This window comes from Simochromis diagramma, unplaced genomic scaffold (assembly GCF_900408965.1).
Source record: "Simochromis diagramma unplaced genomic scaffold, fSimDia1.1 OVJJ01000487.1, whole genome shotgun sequence".
Taxonomy (NCBI): domain Eukaryota; kingdom Metazoa; phylum Chordata; class Actinopteri; order Cichliformes; family Cichlidae; genus Simochromis; species Simochromis diagramma.
In genome coordinates this window covers 3,280,879-3,295,505 of record NW_024387305.1, presented here as the reverse complement: position 1 = coordinate 3,295,505, position 14,627 = coordinate 3,280,879, and the positions used below count along the sequence as shown (strand labels likewise).

General features: G+C 40.8%; 1 protein-coding gene across 1 annotated transcript; it reads left to right on the top strand.

Annotated features, from left to right (window-relative positions):
* Nucleotides 1-200: 200 nt before the first annotated feature.
* Nucleotides 201-5,812, top strand: LOC120717087 (myeloid-associated differentiation marker-like protein 2). Its single transcript, XM_040004922.1, has 3 exons — nucleotides 201-996; nucleotides 1,092-1,506; nucleotides 3,269-5,812. Exons 2-3 carry the CDS (start codon nucleotides 1,226-1,228, stop codon nucleotides 3,918-3,920), a joined length of 933 nt encoding a protein of 310 aa, XP_039860856.1. The 5' UTR covers nucleotides 201-996; nucleotides 1,092-1,225; the 3' UTR covers nucleotides 3,921-5,812.
* The last annotated feature ends 8,815 nt before the right edge of the window (nucleotides 5,813-14,627 follow it).

Below are 14,627 nucleotides of genomic sequence, written 5' to 3'. Positions count from 1 at the left end.
TATACCATAAAACTAAAATGTTAAGCACTTTATTGTCTGAGAGTGTGGTCATGCTGCTTCTGCTCACCAAGACATTTAATGGTTCTGTATTAAATTGATTGATTTAACTAGTGAGTCAGATATTTAACCTGTTTTGTTATTCAGTCTCTGGGTTTCAGCTTCACTGGGGTCATTTATTTCACCTCATTCCACAGGGTCTGCAATGTGTCTGCATGCTTCAGCTCCACGCCCAACCACATGTACACAACCCTCCAACACTCATTTGGTGATGGCCCAACCCCAAATAACTTCCATTCTGGTCTGACAGACCAATGGCACCCCGTCCTCTGAGCACATGGGAGGAGAAAGTAAGCGCGAGGGTGCGACAGAGGGAAAGTACGAGGATGAGACCGAACATGCCAGAGTCTGCATAAATGATCCGAGAGTCAAGAGGAGGTTCTGAATCAGCTGAGAGTTTTGCGCGGACCTGGTTCTGATGTGGTCCAGTAGGAAGAGGCTCATCAGGCTATACAGGAGATTTTCAAACAGTCCTCACGACTTCATTCCTGGTTTTGAGTCTGTATATTTTGGAATAATCAGGATAAACTCTCAGAAGAAAGGTGAGTGTGTGTGTGCCTGCCTGCCTGGCTGGCTGCTTGAGCTCTGACAGATGACCTCAAAAAAGTGTCTCCCCCCCCCCATGTCACTTGGTGACATGCTCTGATTCATCAACACATAAGTACGACTGTCCTCATCAAGTCGACTGAGAGAGAGAGATGAGAGTGAATAATTCAAAATACCTGAGCGTCTGATGTCCTAACACACATTTACCGGATGTTTGAGCTGAAAGCAGAGGCATCCATTCATCATTAGTGGCGTTCTAAGTTTGGAGGCAGTGGTGATTTCCACGCACATGTCAGTGGTTTAATTTTGTCTGAAGGGATGCAAAGCGGAGACTTAAAGTGAATGATGAGAGCACTAATGGAGAGACAAAGGCTGCTTCATGAGACAAGAGAGGTAAACACAGAATGAGCTTATTTTTAAAGTGAAGCTATACTTGTGTTTCAGATCTGTGAGAGTGACTCTTTCTTGTTTGCTTCTTTTCCCCACAGATGTCATGAAGCGGAGGGATTCAGTCAGATAACCTGAGATCATAAAAGACTCCTCATCATCAGAAATTCTGCCAATTTTGAGGCCCTAAAGAAGTTCTGTCTTGAATATTTCACTGTACACTTCCTGGACTGTCATGGATTCCCACAGTGGTCCCTATCTCAACCATAAGGCTCTCTGCTCACCTCTGGGTGCAGCCCGGCTATGTCAGTTAGCTTTGGGCTGTGCTGTGATCGCGATGGTGACCCACACTGCTGGCTACAGCGGCTCACACGGCGTGTTCTGCATGGCGGCGTGGTGTTTTTGCTTCGCCATGTCAGTGCTGGTGTTCTTCCTGGATGCAACTCGTCTCTACAGCTACCTGCCCGTATCCTGGGACAACCTCACAGTCACGTGTGCTGCCTTTGCAACGCTCATGTAAGTCACAGAGTCAACCTTTGAAATGGAAGTTACATTTTGACCACCTTTCACTCATCATACCAGTTTTTTCACATGCAGCAAATTAATATCCACCCAACAAAAATACCCAAATACATCTAACAGATGAATTATTGCATAAAAAGAAACAAACATTATCTTCTGAGTCCTTTTAAATGAAGAAACAATAAAAATATATGCACACCATGATCCAACGTCTCCCACTGGCAAATTCTCGCAAGAATTAATTAATTAAATCTGCTATTTAATCAACGGTGGAAAAAAATGACAATTAATAATGTAAAACTGCTGCTCAGTGATGAACAGCAGATGATTATCATTCAACTACAGTTTTCTCCAGCTTTAAGAAATAATTTTGCACTTTCCATTGCACTTTTTTTACAGTTAGCAACTGTTGCTTATCACCATCAGTGTTTTCCAGCATCAGGCAGTTAAAAGACGATTTTGATAAATCTTCTATATGCTCTGCACTCACTTTTTGCACAGGCAAGGTTGGCACTGAGCTGCTAAATATTTATGTACATAGGTGAAAAGATGCCTTTTTTTCTAAAAACTACATTACTTAGCAGGCAGATCTGAAATGTGAGTTAAATACTGGACTCAATTCATCAAGTGTCCCTCCAGATAAATGCTTCTGTTGCTATACTGGATGTGCTAAATGAATAAACACAGCAAATATTCACCACATCAAGTTTATGGAAAATGAACAGGACTTATATACAATGTTTCTACTCAGCTGAGCAGTCAGAGCATTTCCTACAAGTGTCATTCACCCACTGACGCCCAAACACTCATTTATACCATGTTTTTATCTAACGTCTAATCGCTTTCTAACACACTCACACACACACGCACTGATAAGGAGTCAGGGATCTTCCAATTAGCAGATGACCCACTCTACCACCTATTGTGTATTGTGTTTAAAAAAGCACAAACAAAGAAACCTACATAGTTTTGACTAGATAAAAATATTGCAGTTTGAGATCTTATAACCTGGTCTTTACTGCTAAACACACTTGGATCAGGTGTTGTTAAATTGTGAGACTTTAGGGATATTTGAACTGTTCTTGATTACAGCCATCTTTAAAGCCAGACGGATTTTAGGACTGACTTCCTGGGTAAACACACCTCTAATCAACTCTTACCTATGTGGCTGAAAGAGTCACAGCTTTAACAGAGGTAGAACGTTAACCTTTCATTGCAGTACTGGACACATAATCACACTACTGTCACTGTGTGAGGTTTTTGATCCTGTACAGGATCCATACAGGATTAAAATTACACATACAGGCTGAAAAATCTACATACATCTTTATTAATATTTGGTTAAATGTCCCTTAGCAAGCTGTACCTTGGCCAGACCGTTGCAAAGTGATGATACGAATAAATAACTTGTACATGGGTACAGTTGTTTGAAGTGATGATCTTAGAATCTGCAATTGTTTAGAAATAGCTCCAAGAGACTTGCAAATTTGTTGCCGTCAGAAACTTGTTTCCAGTTATACCAAAGCAGTTATAATGGGAAGGTTAAGGGTCAGCCTCACTCATAATTTAATGCCATAACTTAGAAAATAAAACAAAGGTTCTTGTGAACATAGTTTGACTGCTGACCTATTAAAGACTGCACAGTGTATATTTTATATAGTGTATCTTATGAGACGTTACAGACATAGTTGTAAATGTAACTCTGGTTTTCTCAGATTTAATAAACTCATATAGCTTTTCTTTCCTTCTTCTGCAGGTATGTGACGGCCTCTGTTGTTTACCCTCTGTTCTTTGTGCAATCCGAGTGCCCTTACGCTGGCTGTGATGTCAGAAATTTCCGCATTGCTGTCACCGTCTGCTCCATCCTGGGGACTCTGGCCTACGGGGCGGAAGTGGCCTTGTGCAGAGCAAGACCAGGCCAGATTGTGACGGGTTATATGGCCACAGTGTCCGGCCTTCTCAAAGTTGTTCAGGGCTTTGTAGCCTGCATCATCTTTGGTGCACTGGCCAACCGGAGTCAGTATTCCCAGTATGCAGGCACAATCTACTGTGTTGTTGTCTATGCTTTCTGTTTTGCTCTCACAGCACTGGTGATCATAATGACTGTATGCAAGCGGACCAAGGCTGTGTGCTGCATGCCCTTTGACCGCTTTGTGGTAGTGTGCACCCTACTTGAAGTACTGCTCTACCTGAGTGCATCAGTGGTGTGGCCAGTGTTCTGCTTTGACACAAAATACGGCTCCCCATGGAGACCGTCGTCCTGTCCACAGGGGAAGTGTCCGTGGGACAGCAAGGTTGTGGTGGCCGTGTTTTCCTTCGTCAACTTTGGACTGTATTTGGCCGACCTGATCTATTCCCAGAGGATAAGATTCGTCTCCTCACATAGGCCCAGCAACTCGCGGGCCTAGCAGTCCTTATTTGGCATTGGTTTAAGTTATTTATTTGCCTCAGTTTATGATTTTTGATGTTTAAAACCATAGAAAAGGTAAATTTGTAATGCACAAGTTTCCCAACCCAGGTGCTGCACTTACTCTGCTGCTGAGACATCATGAATTTGAACTGAAAGCACTCTTGTGGAATTTCACTGCCACACCCTACCATGGCAAAACTGACCCCTTCTTTCCTAGGAGCCAGCCTTACCCAGACAGCCTGGACCCAGTGTATGTCCTGCCGAATCCTCATAATACAAGACACTCCCACTATTCTTGACCTGTGACACAACACACACTTCCTTTCTACTTGTATTTCTGGTCAAATAATACATAAAAGTCTTGAATATAAATAGCAAACCTGGTTTTGGCATCCATGGCATCCCTGTCATCTGCGAACCCCACACCAACGATCTACGGACTCAGGCTGCCAAAAATAAACACGAGCCGTCTGCACTCATAGTAAAGCGATGACACAGCATTTATAAGAGGCTGGTGTCTTTAAAGCCTCTCTATGAAATGCTTTCCTCAGTCTATGCAGATGAGGAGAAAATTATCAGCCGCCCTGTAAGATTTAAAGTTTTTGTCAAAATTTTCCCAAGCGCCTTTTTTAACAGAGCAGGGGATTTTCCGCCTAGCTTTTCTAAACAAACTAGTTTTCTTAAGAAAGCGTAGATTATTTCTGTTTGCACCCAATAACGAAATTATAATAATAACAAAGATTTACCAAAATCAATTTACACAGAGTATTAAAACCTCAGCAGTGTTTGAGCTGTTGCTTGAGAAAGCATCATGCCAAAAGCCAAAAGAAATCAGTTTAGACTTGAGAAAAAGAATCGCCGATGCAAAGCATGGCATGGATATACAAAGTTATTACAGCATTTCAAGAACTGGAGAGAGAGAGGTATCGTGAAGAAGGTCAAAGAGAGCCACAGAGAACAGAACAAGCAATACTCTGGAAAGAAAATGTGATGTGATGTTTAAAGATCCCAGAAACACTGCCAAGACACTATCGAATGACTTAGCCAATTCTGGATGCTATTGCAGTCACTAGGACTCAGCACCCCTGGACTGTGAGATTGCAGAAGAGCTCCACTTCTGCAAAAGATAAACCTTCAAGCCAGACTGAAGTACGCTAATGACAACCTGGAGAAATACTGGAGGCGCATCCTTTGGTCAGCTGAGACAAAACTAGGGCCACAGACAGACACAGCTTATGTTTGGAGAAAGACTTGGAGAAGACCGTCCCCACAGTGAAACATGCTGCTGGGCGTATTATCCTGTGTAGCTGCCTCCGTTTATCTTAAACTGGGAATCTCTACGCACCAAGGGACACTATGAGCGTGGTCAGGGTGGCCAAGAAATGTTTATACAGTCTCACTGATTAATCACATGTAACTCAATATGTGTGCTTATTTTGCTTTTTCTTGTGTTCTGTCACATATGTACACATTGTTATGTTACATATATTGTTACGATGGTGGATGCTCATGTTAAACATAGCCAGGATTCAAATAACGAGGTCAAAGTATGTAAAAAAGCCAAGTTTCAGACATCTTTTTTCTACTCTTGGGTCTGAATGATGTCATAGAGAGTGTATATGAATATTATGGCCATCTTGGGCACAGAGCTCCGGCTTCAAACTAACTGTTTGTAAGGGGTAGCTAAGCCCCCAGTATATGGTAAGCTGTGAATAATGCAAAGTTACTCTAGTTAATATTATGGAGATGGAAATGAACATAATAGATCCTGTTTAATTGATAGTTAAAAGGGTTGTACTATCCTTATTAAAAATGACCTGTGTGATAATCCTTGTAAACCGTATTGAGACACTATGTGATTTTACATTCAAATAAACTCAGATTTGTTGATTTAAAGCTTTCTGTAATAACGTATCTTCCCATGAGTGAACTAATTAGTGAATCTTTGATTGGTGATCTCTGATATTTGTAGAGACCAAAACAATAATGATAACACCGATTGTTGTCCTTGCTTTTGTTTTTGTATGGAAACTTGATTTAAAATGAGCTCTAATGTTGCCCTGCACACCATCTTTGATAACATCCCGGTGCTGTGTTTAAGGCTTCTGCTGCCACCAAGTGTCAAAATAAATAATGAATTCAGCGCACGATATTATATAAAATATGTTTACATGTGTGGTGAAAATAGTCTCTACGTACATTCCATTTCTCCGAGCAGAAAAAAATGTCAAACCTTTGAGCTAAACTTCAGTGAGTTTTGTTCAGATTTTACATTCACTTCTGGAGTCTGCAGACATGAAGCCAAATGACCTGCATCATGCTGCCGCTGCCACACGACTGAGGTGGTGAAACACAACCTGTGTAATGATGGGTGGAAGTTTGTCAGTGTGAGGCTTAAATTATCTCCAACACAGGACTGCTTGTCTATGTTCACAATGTGCCGTCTCCTGTATGAGCCTCTTTCCTTTTCCTTTCATTTCTTTAACGTCTTTCTAATGTGCAAATACCGGATGACATCAGTCATTTTGATCGTATGACCCATCAGATCTCCAGACACACTCTTCAGGCTTTGGTTGTAGATCATTAAATTGCTAGACGGTCTGATTTTTTACGCCGCCATATCTGTGCACCTTCAGGGGGTAAAAAGGCGCAAAGACGGGTCTTTCTCTGTCTGTGGTGCTAGCATTCACAGGGATAAAACACAAGAAGAGATCTGATCCGCTCAGCCTCTCTTTGTTCTCCTCCATTAAGATTTCTCTCTCCTCCACATTTTCACACTCCCTCCCTGGATTTATTTCTCACACATCATACCAGTTACCTCCTCCTCCTCTTTGCTTTGGTCACCTCAGTGAATCTCATCTCTCTAATCCAGGATCAATGTAGTGCCCTGTCACATCTGTGAGTGCTATGGATGTATTATAATAAGTCCTCGGGAAGCTGCTGTGGCACAGCATACGTCTCGCAAAAACTGTTCTTGCTGCTCAGCAGCAAATCCGCCACCAGTTGGCTGCTCTCATCTCCAAATCTGTCTAAGACAGCAGAAAACGTCACTGTGCGACTTGGAGATTTGCTATTTTCAACATTGTGCCAATTTATGGAAATTAGTAAGTAAATACAAGTAAATAAGATATACCAGATTATCTGAAGAGGGTTTGTCTAAACTGCTGGGCTTTGTAGCAAAAAATAACTTTGTATTGTTAAAGTAATATTTTTATGTTGTGTCTGTTGCTCTGAAAGCATTTAGATCCTCTTATATATTCTGCTCAATTATTTCTGTTAGCTAGCTCTCTGGAGGTACTGCTTGATCCGTGTGTACTCTTCTCTGGGGTTATATTTCCAGAGTGAGATGTAACATCAGTTGAATATGACAGAGCCCAGAGAAAGCTACGACTGAAAATGATGGACACTGTCACCACAGAGCAATCTGCAGCTCAGTCGAGGCCTGCATTCTGCCCGCTCCTCCGCAGACCTCCATTCAGCAGCTGTTCCATGTTTGGCACTCATTTTTCCTCTCTATCCCAAGGGCCTCTGTCTTAAACATAGCAGTGGATGAAGTCGCCTGACAGAGATGGGATGCGGCAGGTGTCCATCATAACTGTCCCCTCCTCACCTTCCTGCTGGGGGCACATGGAGCGGCGGCTGGCTCACTGTTGTCACTAATCTCTGATGGCACATGTTGTTGGTGTCAGATTCTCCCTGCGGATCTCAGCTCTCGTTTTGCCAAATGTTGGGTGGAACAATGCTGAAGTCTTGATTTTTGGTCCCAGTAGATCTCAGTCTGCTACTGTATGCAAAACAGTGTGGGAGCTTAGTATGAAAGCAACGGCATGGTACTTAACAGACACATCCAGCATTATGTAATCAGCTTCAATATTGATTGCATATGTTGCTAGGCTACTGAACTGCATGCCATCACAGTGTGTGGTGTTGAACCTATATTGTGAAAATCCGATGTGTTTTCTGAATTGTGTTTTGTTTGCCTGAATGAAATGACAGAATAGAATGTAAATAAAACAGAATGCAATGATTTGCAAATCTCATAGACCCATATTTCATTCACAATAGAACACAGAAATAATATTTCTAATAAAAAAAAAATACTGAATATTTAATCTGAGAAAATGCACCATTTTAAGAAAAATATCTCATTTTGAATTTGATGGCAGCAACATGTCTAAAAAAGGATTGGGAAGGACCATTTTTACTACTGTGTAGCATCGATTCTTCTTTAAATAACAGTCTGGAAACTGAGGAGGACAGTCGCTGAATTTTTGGGAGGAGAATGTTGCAACGCTTGCCTCAAGGCGCTTTATATTATAAGGTAAAGACCCTCACATAATACAGAGAAAACCCCAACAATCAGACAAATCACTATGAGCAAGCACTTGGCAACAATGGGAAGGCAAAACTCCCTTTTAACCAGAATAAACCTCCAGCAGAACCAGGCTCAAGGAGGGGCGGCCATCTACTGCAACGGGTTGGGGATGAGGGGAGGGAAACAGGATGATGCTGTGGAGAAGAGCCAGAGAATAATAATAACTAATGATTAAATAGGTTACCGAGTGGCATGTAAGCACATAGTGATCAGGGGGAAAACTCAATGCATCATGGGAAGCCCCCAGCAGCCTAGCCCTATTGCAGTGTAACTAAGTGAGGAATCAGGGTCACCTGATCCAACCCAAACTATATGCTTTAGCAAAGAGTAAAGTTTGAAGCCTGATTTCAAAAGTAGAAAGCATGTCTGTTTTCTGAATCCAAACTGGAAGCTGGTTTCACAGAAGAGGGGCCTGAAAGCTGCATACCATTCTACTTTTAAATACCCTAGGATGGCAGCATATGTTTCTCTAAAACCTTTCAGCTTGCATTGTGCCTTTCCAGATGTACAGACTGACAATACCAAACAAGCACCCCCGCATTTCTACCTCTATAAAATGCAAGTGTGATGTAAACGTTTGAACTGAGCGTTGATGAAAACTGGTGAACAAAAGACAAATATTTTCGGGTGACCTTTAGACCACAGTTTGCTCTCCTCAGACCTCTCATGGCTTTATCCACACCACACGAGAGCTATAGTCAAGCGGTAATATCATCCTGGTAAGCGAAATACAGGTACCAAGGATAGAGACACAGAAGGAGTATATTATCGAGGCTTCTCTCCCACAGATTCTTCTGGGATTTACAGTCTGATTTGTTCCTGAGATTTTGAGATGTGCTGTGGGAAATCCTTTATTAGTTTTGGGTTTGACATTCAAATGAAAGCTGACATTACACTGGATGCCTTAACTTCCCTGCTGCCATTTCCTTTGTATTCTGTCTTTGCCGCTTATTCTTGTCTCAGACTGCAGGAGGGTGATGTATGGCAACACTTGGGAAAGATTTCTGTCTGTCTGTGATATTAAATATGCACATCTCCCCTCACTCACCAAAGCTACTTTTCTCTCTCTCGTTCTCACATCGTGAAGAACACAAGCACGAATACACACCTCGGGCCCCTAACCACTGCAAGCAACAATTTGTTGTGAACGCTTCACCTAGATCTGCTTTCTGCTGTTGCTGAAAAGAGAGAGAGAGAAAAAAAGATTTGTGCTCTACGGGTATTTTTAATAAATCTCTCGGGGTTTTGTCAAAAAAAAGAAAGACAGAATGAGTGTTGTCACGCCTCAGCACACATACCGAGTCTGAGTGATAGATAGAGCAGAGGCAGGCAGTGGTAAATTGACTTTGTCTGTCTGTCAGACTGAGAGGCAGCGTCGTGGGGATATATCTCTGTAAATTTCAGCTAGTTTCAGATTAGGTTCATGGAACAGATTTGTGGGTAATTAGCTTATTCTGCAACCAACAAGAGGAAGAACACTGACACTTTGTATCATCAGAAGGGAATATTTTTCCCTAATTCCCAACAATTTTCCCTTTTCTTCTGAATATAAATGAATACAAATGCAGAGACAATCCTCTTCTCACTCCTTCTGCAGAAGGAAAAAGTGTCTGTGTTGCTTTAGGGATATTTAACAAGCTTGAGGAAGAATGCACATTTTTGCAGTTGCACACAAAAAATTAATTATTTTCATTCAAATATGCTCAAATTTTATTGTTTAGGTAAGGAGAGTGTTTTATCAGGGGAGACATGGTGGTGGGTTTGAATGTACTGGTCTCCTGAGGGCTTTATGGAGTTCGCATGTTCTGCCTGTGTAGATTGTCTCCAGGTACTTCAGCATCCTCCAACAGGTAGGTGTGGATGTGAAGAGTGTGTGGTTGTCTTACTTACTAAATACAAATACAATGGTAACTAGTTCAGGTTGTATCCCTCCTCTCACCTTGGAACAGCTTGGAAAGGCTTCTGTGACCCTTTGGCAATCGAAAATCTTTCTGACCTAAAGTAACTGATCTAAATCTGAATTTTCATTTTCTGGATGATTGGCCAAATGGTTTCTAGGCCTTTGTGAGTGTGGATGGATGGATGGATGGATGGACTTTTGAGAGGACTCAAACGTTAATCACCCTTCAAGGATTTTTGGAGGTAATCCTTGCTGACCTCAACATATGATATACTGATATGTAGAACCATCAGCTGCTCAATCCTGGGTCTATACTACACAATGTCAACCAAATGATGGCATACTCAAATAATGTTGAGGTGAAAATTAGTATCATGGATCACAGTGATGATGGGTTTCTAAAATGTATTTATTTTTTATCTTGCATATTGTGTTGTAAACAAAATCTGGAAACGTTTTTGAGTTGCTCCTACAGAGATGTTCAAACATAAATACAATAATCTTAGAATTTATTTTGAGTCATCCACAGTGATTTCCTCACTTCTATGAAGGTTGACCAATATTAACACAGAGTGCACAGATTTCGCAGCACTCTGTTCTTCTTCCTCTGCCGACAAGTTTTATACACATGCCAATTTCCTTTTCCAGCAGGACTTAACACCTGCTGACAGTGCCACACAGACTGCCAAAGCTACTACAAAATGTTTGCTAACCATGTTATTACTGTGGTTGACCGACCGGCCAAATCATCAGACCTGAACCCCACGAGGAATCTGGGGAATATTGCCAAAAGGAAGACGACAAACACCCGACACAAAAAGAAAGTGAAGGCTGCTATCAAAGCACCCTGGGGTCTATTAACACCTCACCATGGATTACCTCCATGCCACACTCCACTGATGCAGTGATTCATGTTAAAGGAGCGCAGAGTAAAGAAACTAACATACTTTTCAGGAGTTGGACATTTGTTTTATGATCCTCTGCACAACATTTATTGCCATATCTATAAAAACTTTACACTTTAAGTATGTTTTTAGTATTTATAATCATTAATAATCAGTATTTAGAATTTTACCCCTTTAAATGAGTAATATTTTATTATGTATTTCACTATTTTCTCACCTACACTAGTGCTAAGATTGACCTGATACTGAAAATTTAAAGACACGTCAGGCAGAAATTCTCCACAGTCTCTATTTATCCCACATTTTCAGTCTAAACAGGTAGAGGAACACTGTGTGTTTCATCACTTGCCACACTGGTGGGTTTAGTACTTTTCATAAAAATACACAAAAGTACTGATATTTATAGAGGTTTGTCTTTGTACTTCAGAAGTCATCACCTCATTTTTGTGATTCTGTGCTGCAGACAGCAAATCTTCTACAAGATTGACGTTTTGATCAAATGCACGGAAAGCATGAGTCATCAAAACATTGCGGGTTACCAGAATTGGCTTGAGATATTTTAGGGAGCTGAATATGAATAGACGATTGTTATTCTAACAGGAGACTGCGGACCAGTTCTTTTTTTTCTTTCCCCTTAGAGTTGACAGAATTTGAAATAAAGCAGAACTGAATAGCACATACGCTAATGAGCTATGGAGTATGAATACAGTTTGGCTGCCTATCCCTTGGTATTTCACCAGCACATATTCTCAGAATTAGCCAAGAACTTGTCCTGTAACTGTCAGTTTAATGCTAAAATCTCCCCTCTCCACATTTTAAAAGGTTCAACCCTCTTCTTGTCTATCATGCCTGTCTGTTCCTTTCATGTTTCCCATTCCATACCAGCCTAAATTTACACACTACGGGAAGAAGTGATATGTCTTCTTCACGGGACCACATTCCATTTATTTTCTCACAGGAATGCACACTGAGGGATTGCTTATGCTCCTGTCTATATATAAAGCAGAATGCAAGGCTGAGCTCTGAAAGCGCCAGCTGTTCAGATACTCAGAGTCCTCAGTGATATATGCTTGGCTAAAACTGAGATGAGCCCAGATTTAACTAATAATTCAAGTAATATCAGAGTCTTTGTACCAAAATGTATATCCAAAGTATTGGCAAACAGAGCACTAAAACAAAGAAACAAGAAAAATAATCTTTATTTATATTGATAGGTTATAGGTTAGGGTTTCGTAGATCTTAGACATTTTTTACTCTGTCATCAGGAGTTAAAATGTAATCTGTAATGTATCTATCTATCCTACTAACTTTCTTCATGTCACGGTCCACGTGGCAGACCGTGGGGATGTGGAGGAAAATAGGACCCAAAATGCAGCACTCTTTGATGAAGGCAGTGCGTTTATTTACAGCGATGTAACAATCCAAACAACAATAAATCCCCAGTGCGATCCCGACTCCCGTGCTCTGTCTCCGTTCCTTGTGTACAGTCCGTCAGCTGCTTTCTTGTTTCCAGGGGAAACAAGTATGTTTCTTTGTATGTGTTTCACATACAAATATGTATGTGTTACAAAGGCAGCCGTACCTTTACATAACAGCAGACTGGCACTTACTTTGCACATTTACTGAGAACTGACGGAAAGTCACTCAACGATCCAGCGTCGAGGAGCTCTCAGCCACACTGCTTTGTAGCTCCCCCGACGATGCTTGATCAGCTGCAGGTGTGTGATCATTTCCTTAGGTGTGGCCAGCCACCTGGCAGGGCACACCCACCAGGCCTGAAGATGCCTGTAAACAGGTGCTCCCAGATACACCTGCATCCACACACACACCCACACATACCTGCCAGTACACAAGCATGAACACAGGAACACCAGCAGTGCAGAAGACACACACATCAAATAATAATAATAATAGTCCACACTGCTCACGGACCCCGAGCCCACTTCATCCCTATCATCTTAATGACATCAATAATGACAGTGATTTCAGTCCAAAATTTACCCTTAAGACCTGATATCACTGAATTTCAGTTCAGCTCTTGTGTAATTTGGCATACCTCCACATTTGTCCAGTTTCCCTTCCTTAAGACAGCCACCCTCCCACTGAGACCATTTCTGATGAGGTTCTGGTTGAACAGATGGATCAGCTGAAGGGTCAGATGCATCCCTCAGGTTCTGTGTCAGGTCTTTGCTAGATTTTTTAAGGACATGACTTTCAGATACTGTTCATCTTATGTGAATGTTTTTTAAGCTTGCCACTTCTTTTAACCTTCATTTTTTCCAGTTTCCTGAAACTTGTAAGGACACACTTCAAACCACTATATGCCAAGATTTTGGCTAATAGCTCCTTTTTAACACCTTCTTAGTGCTAAAAACTATTTCATCCCTGCCAATTTGTGTAATCGTTGGCATTTTTTCTAGAATCGACTAAAGAAACACAAACAAATTGTGTTTTTGTGAGAGGATGATAGTAATAAAGTGCCTAAAGGTATTATTTAAAATTGCTTCTTAAATAACTTTTTATTTTTTTAATAATTCATGTGTTTGAGGTATATTTAAAGGTATATTTTTTTCATTTCCAAAAATATTTTAATTTCAATTCAACACTAGTATTAATCCGATATTAATACCAGCATTGGTATTAATACTATCAATCCAGGCGCATCTCTTGAACACTTGAGATCAGGGATGCGAAATCATGGGCCACGTACAACCCACTTTGATCTCAAGTGGGCCAAACCAGCAAAATTCCCCCTTCTGTCAGTGTAGATAGTACGTCTCATGTAGTTTTTCTACATAATAAAGAAATGCTGCTGTGGTAAACAAGCAAAACTGTCAGCACGAATGTATAAAATGGCAGAAAACACTATGGTAGTAATTAAGATAAGATAAGTCCCACACGTGAAAAATTTGTTGTGTCGCAGAAGAAAGTGGGCAGTGCAAAGTTACAGCAGCAAAAATTAAGAAAAACAATGGACTAGGATAAGATAAAACGAATAACATACTATATACAATAGAATTAAATACAATGTTGTCAGATAAAAAGTTACACTTAATGTTATTGCACATGTGTGGATGTGTGTGTTTGGTCAGCTGCAAAGTTTTTGTTGTTTGTTCTAATGTCACTTAGAAGAAAATAGTTCACATTAATTTACAAAGAAAAAAATTGTTTGGTTTCCTCAATGAACTCATGGTAATATATATATATATAAAAATTTAAACTACATAGTGAAAAAACAGACATTTTCTGTGTTTTAACTGTTATTGTTACTTAATACACTCGACTAAATACTCTATTAGATTAGCACTCGGTTCATGGTCACATATTATTGTCTTAATATGTGCTGGAAGTTCCGGTTTCACTATATGAACATGACCTACTTTGAAACGCACAGGGTGACCTGTATTTTTCCCGGGATGAAGCTGATGCAACTCCACCCCGCCCATATTTCATAATCAAGCATCTCAATTGGTCAGAGACTCCGAGTATGTCTGTCGTGATTGGTCCTCTTTGATGTCTGCTGCT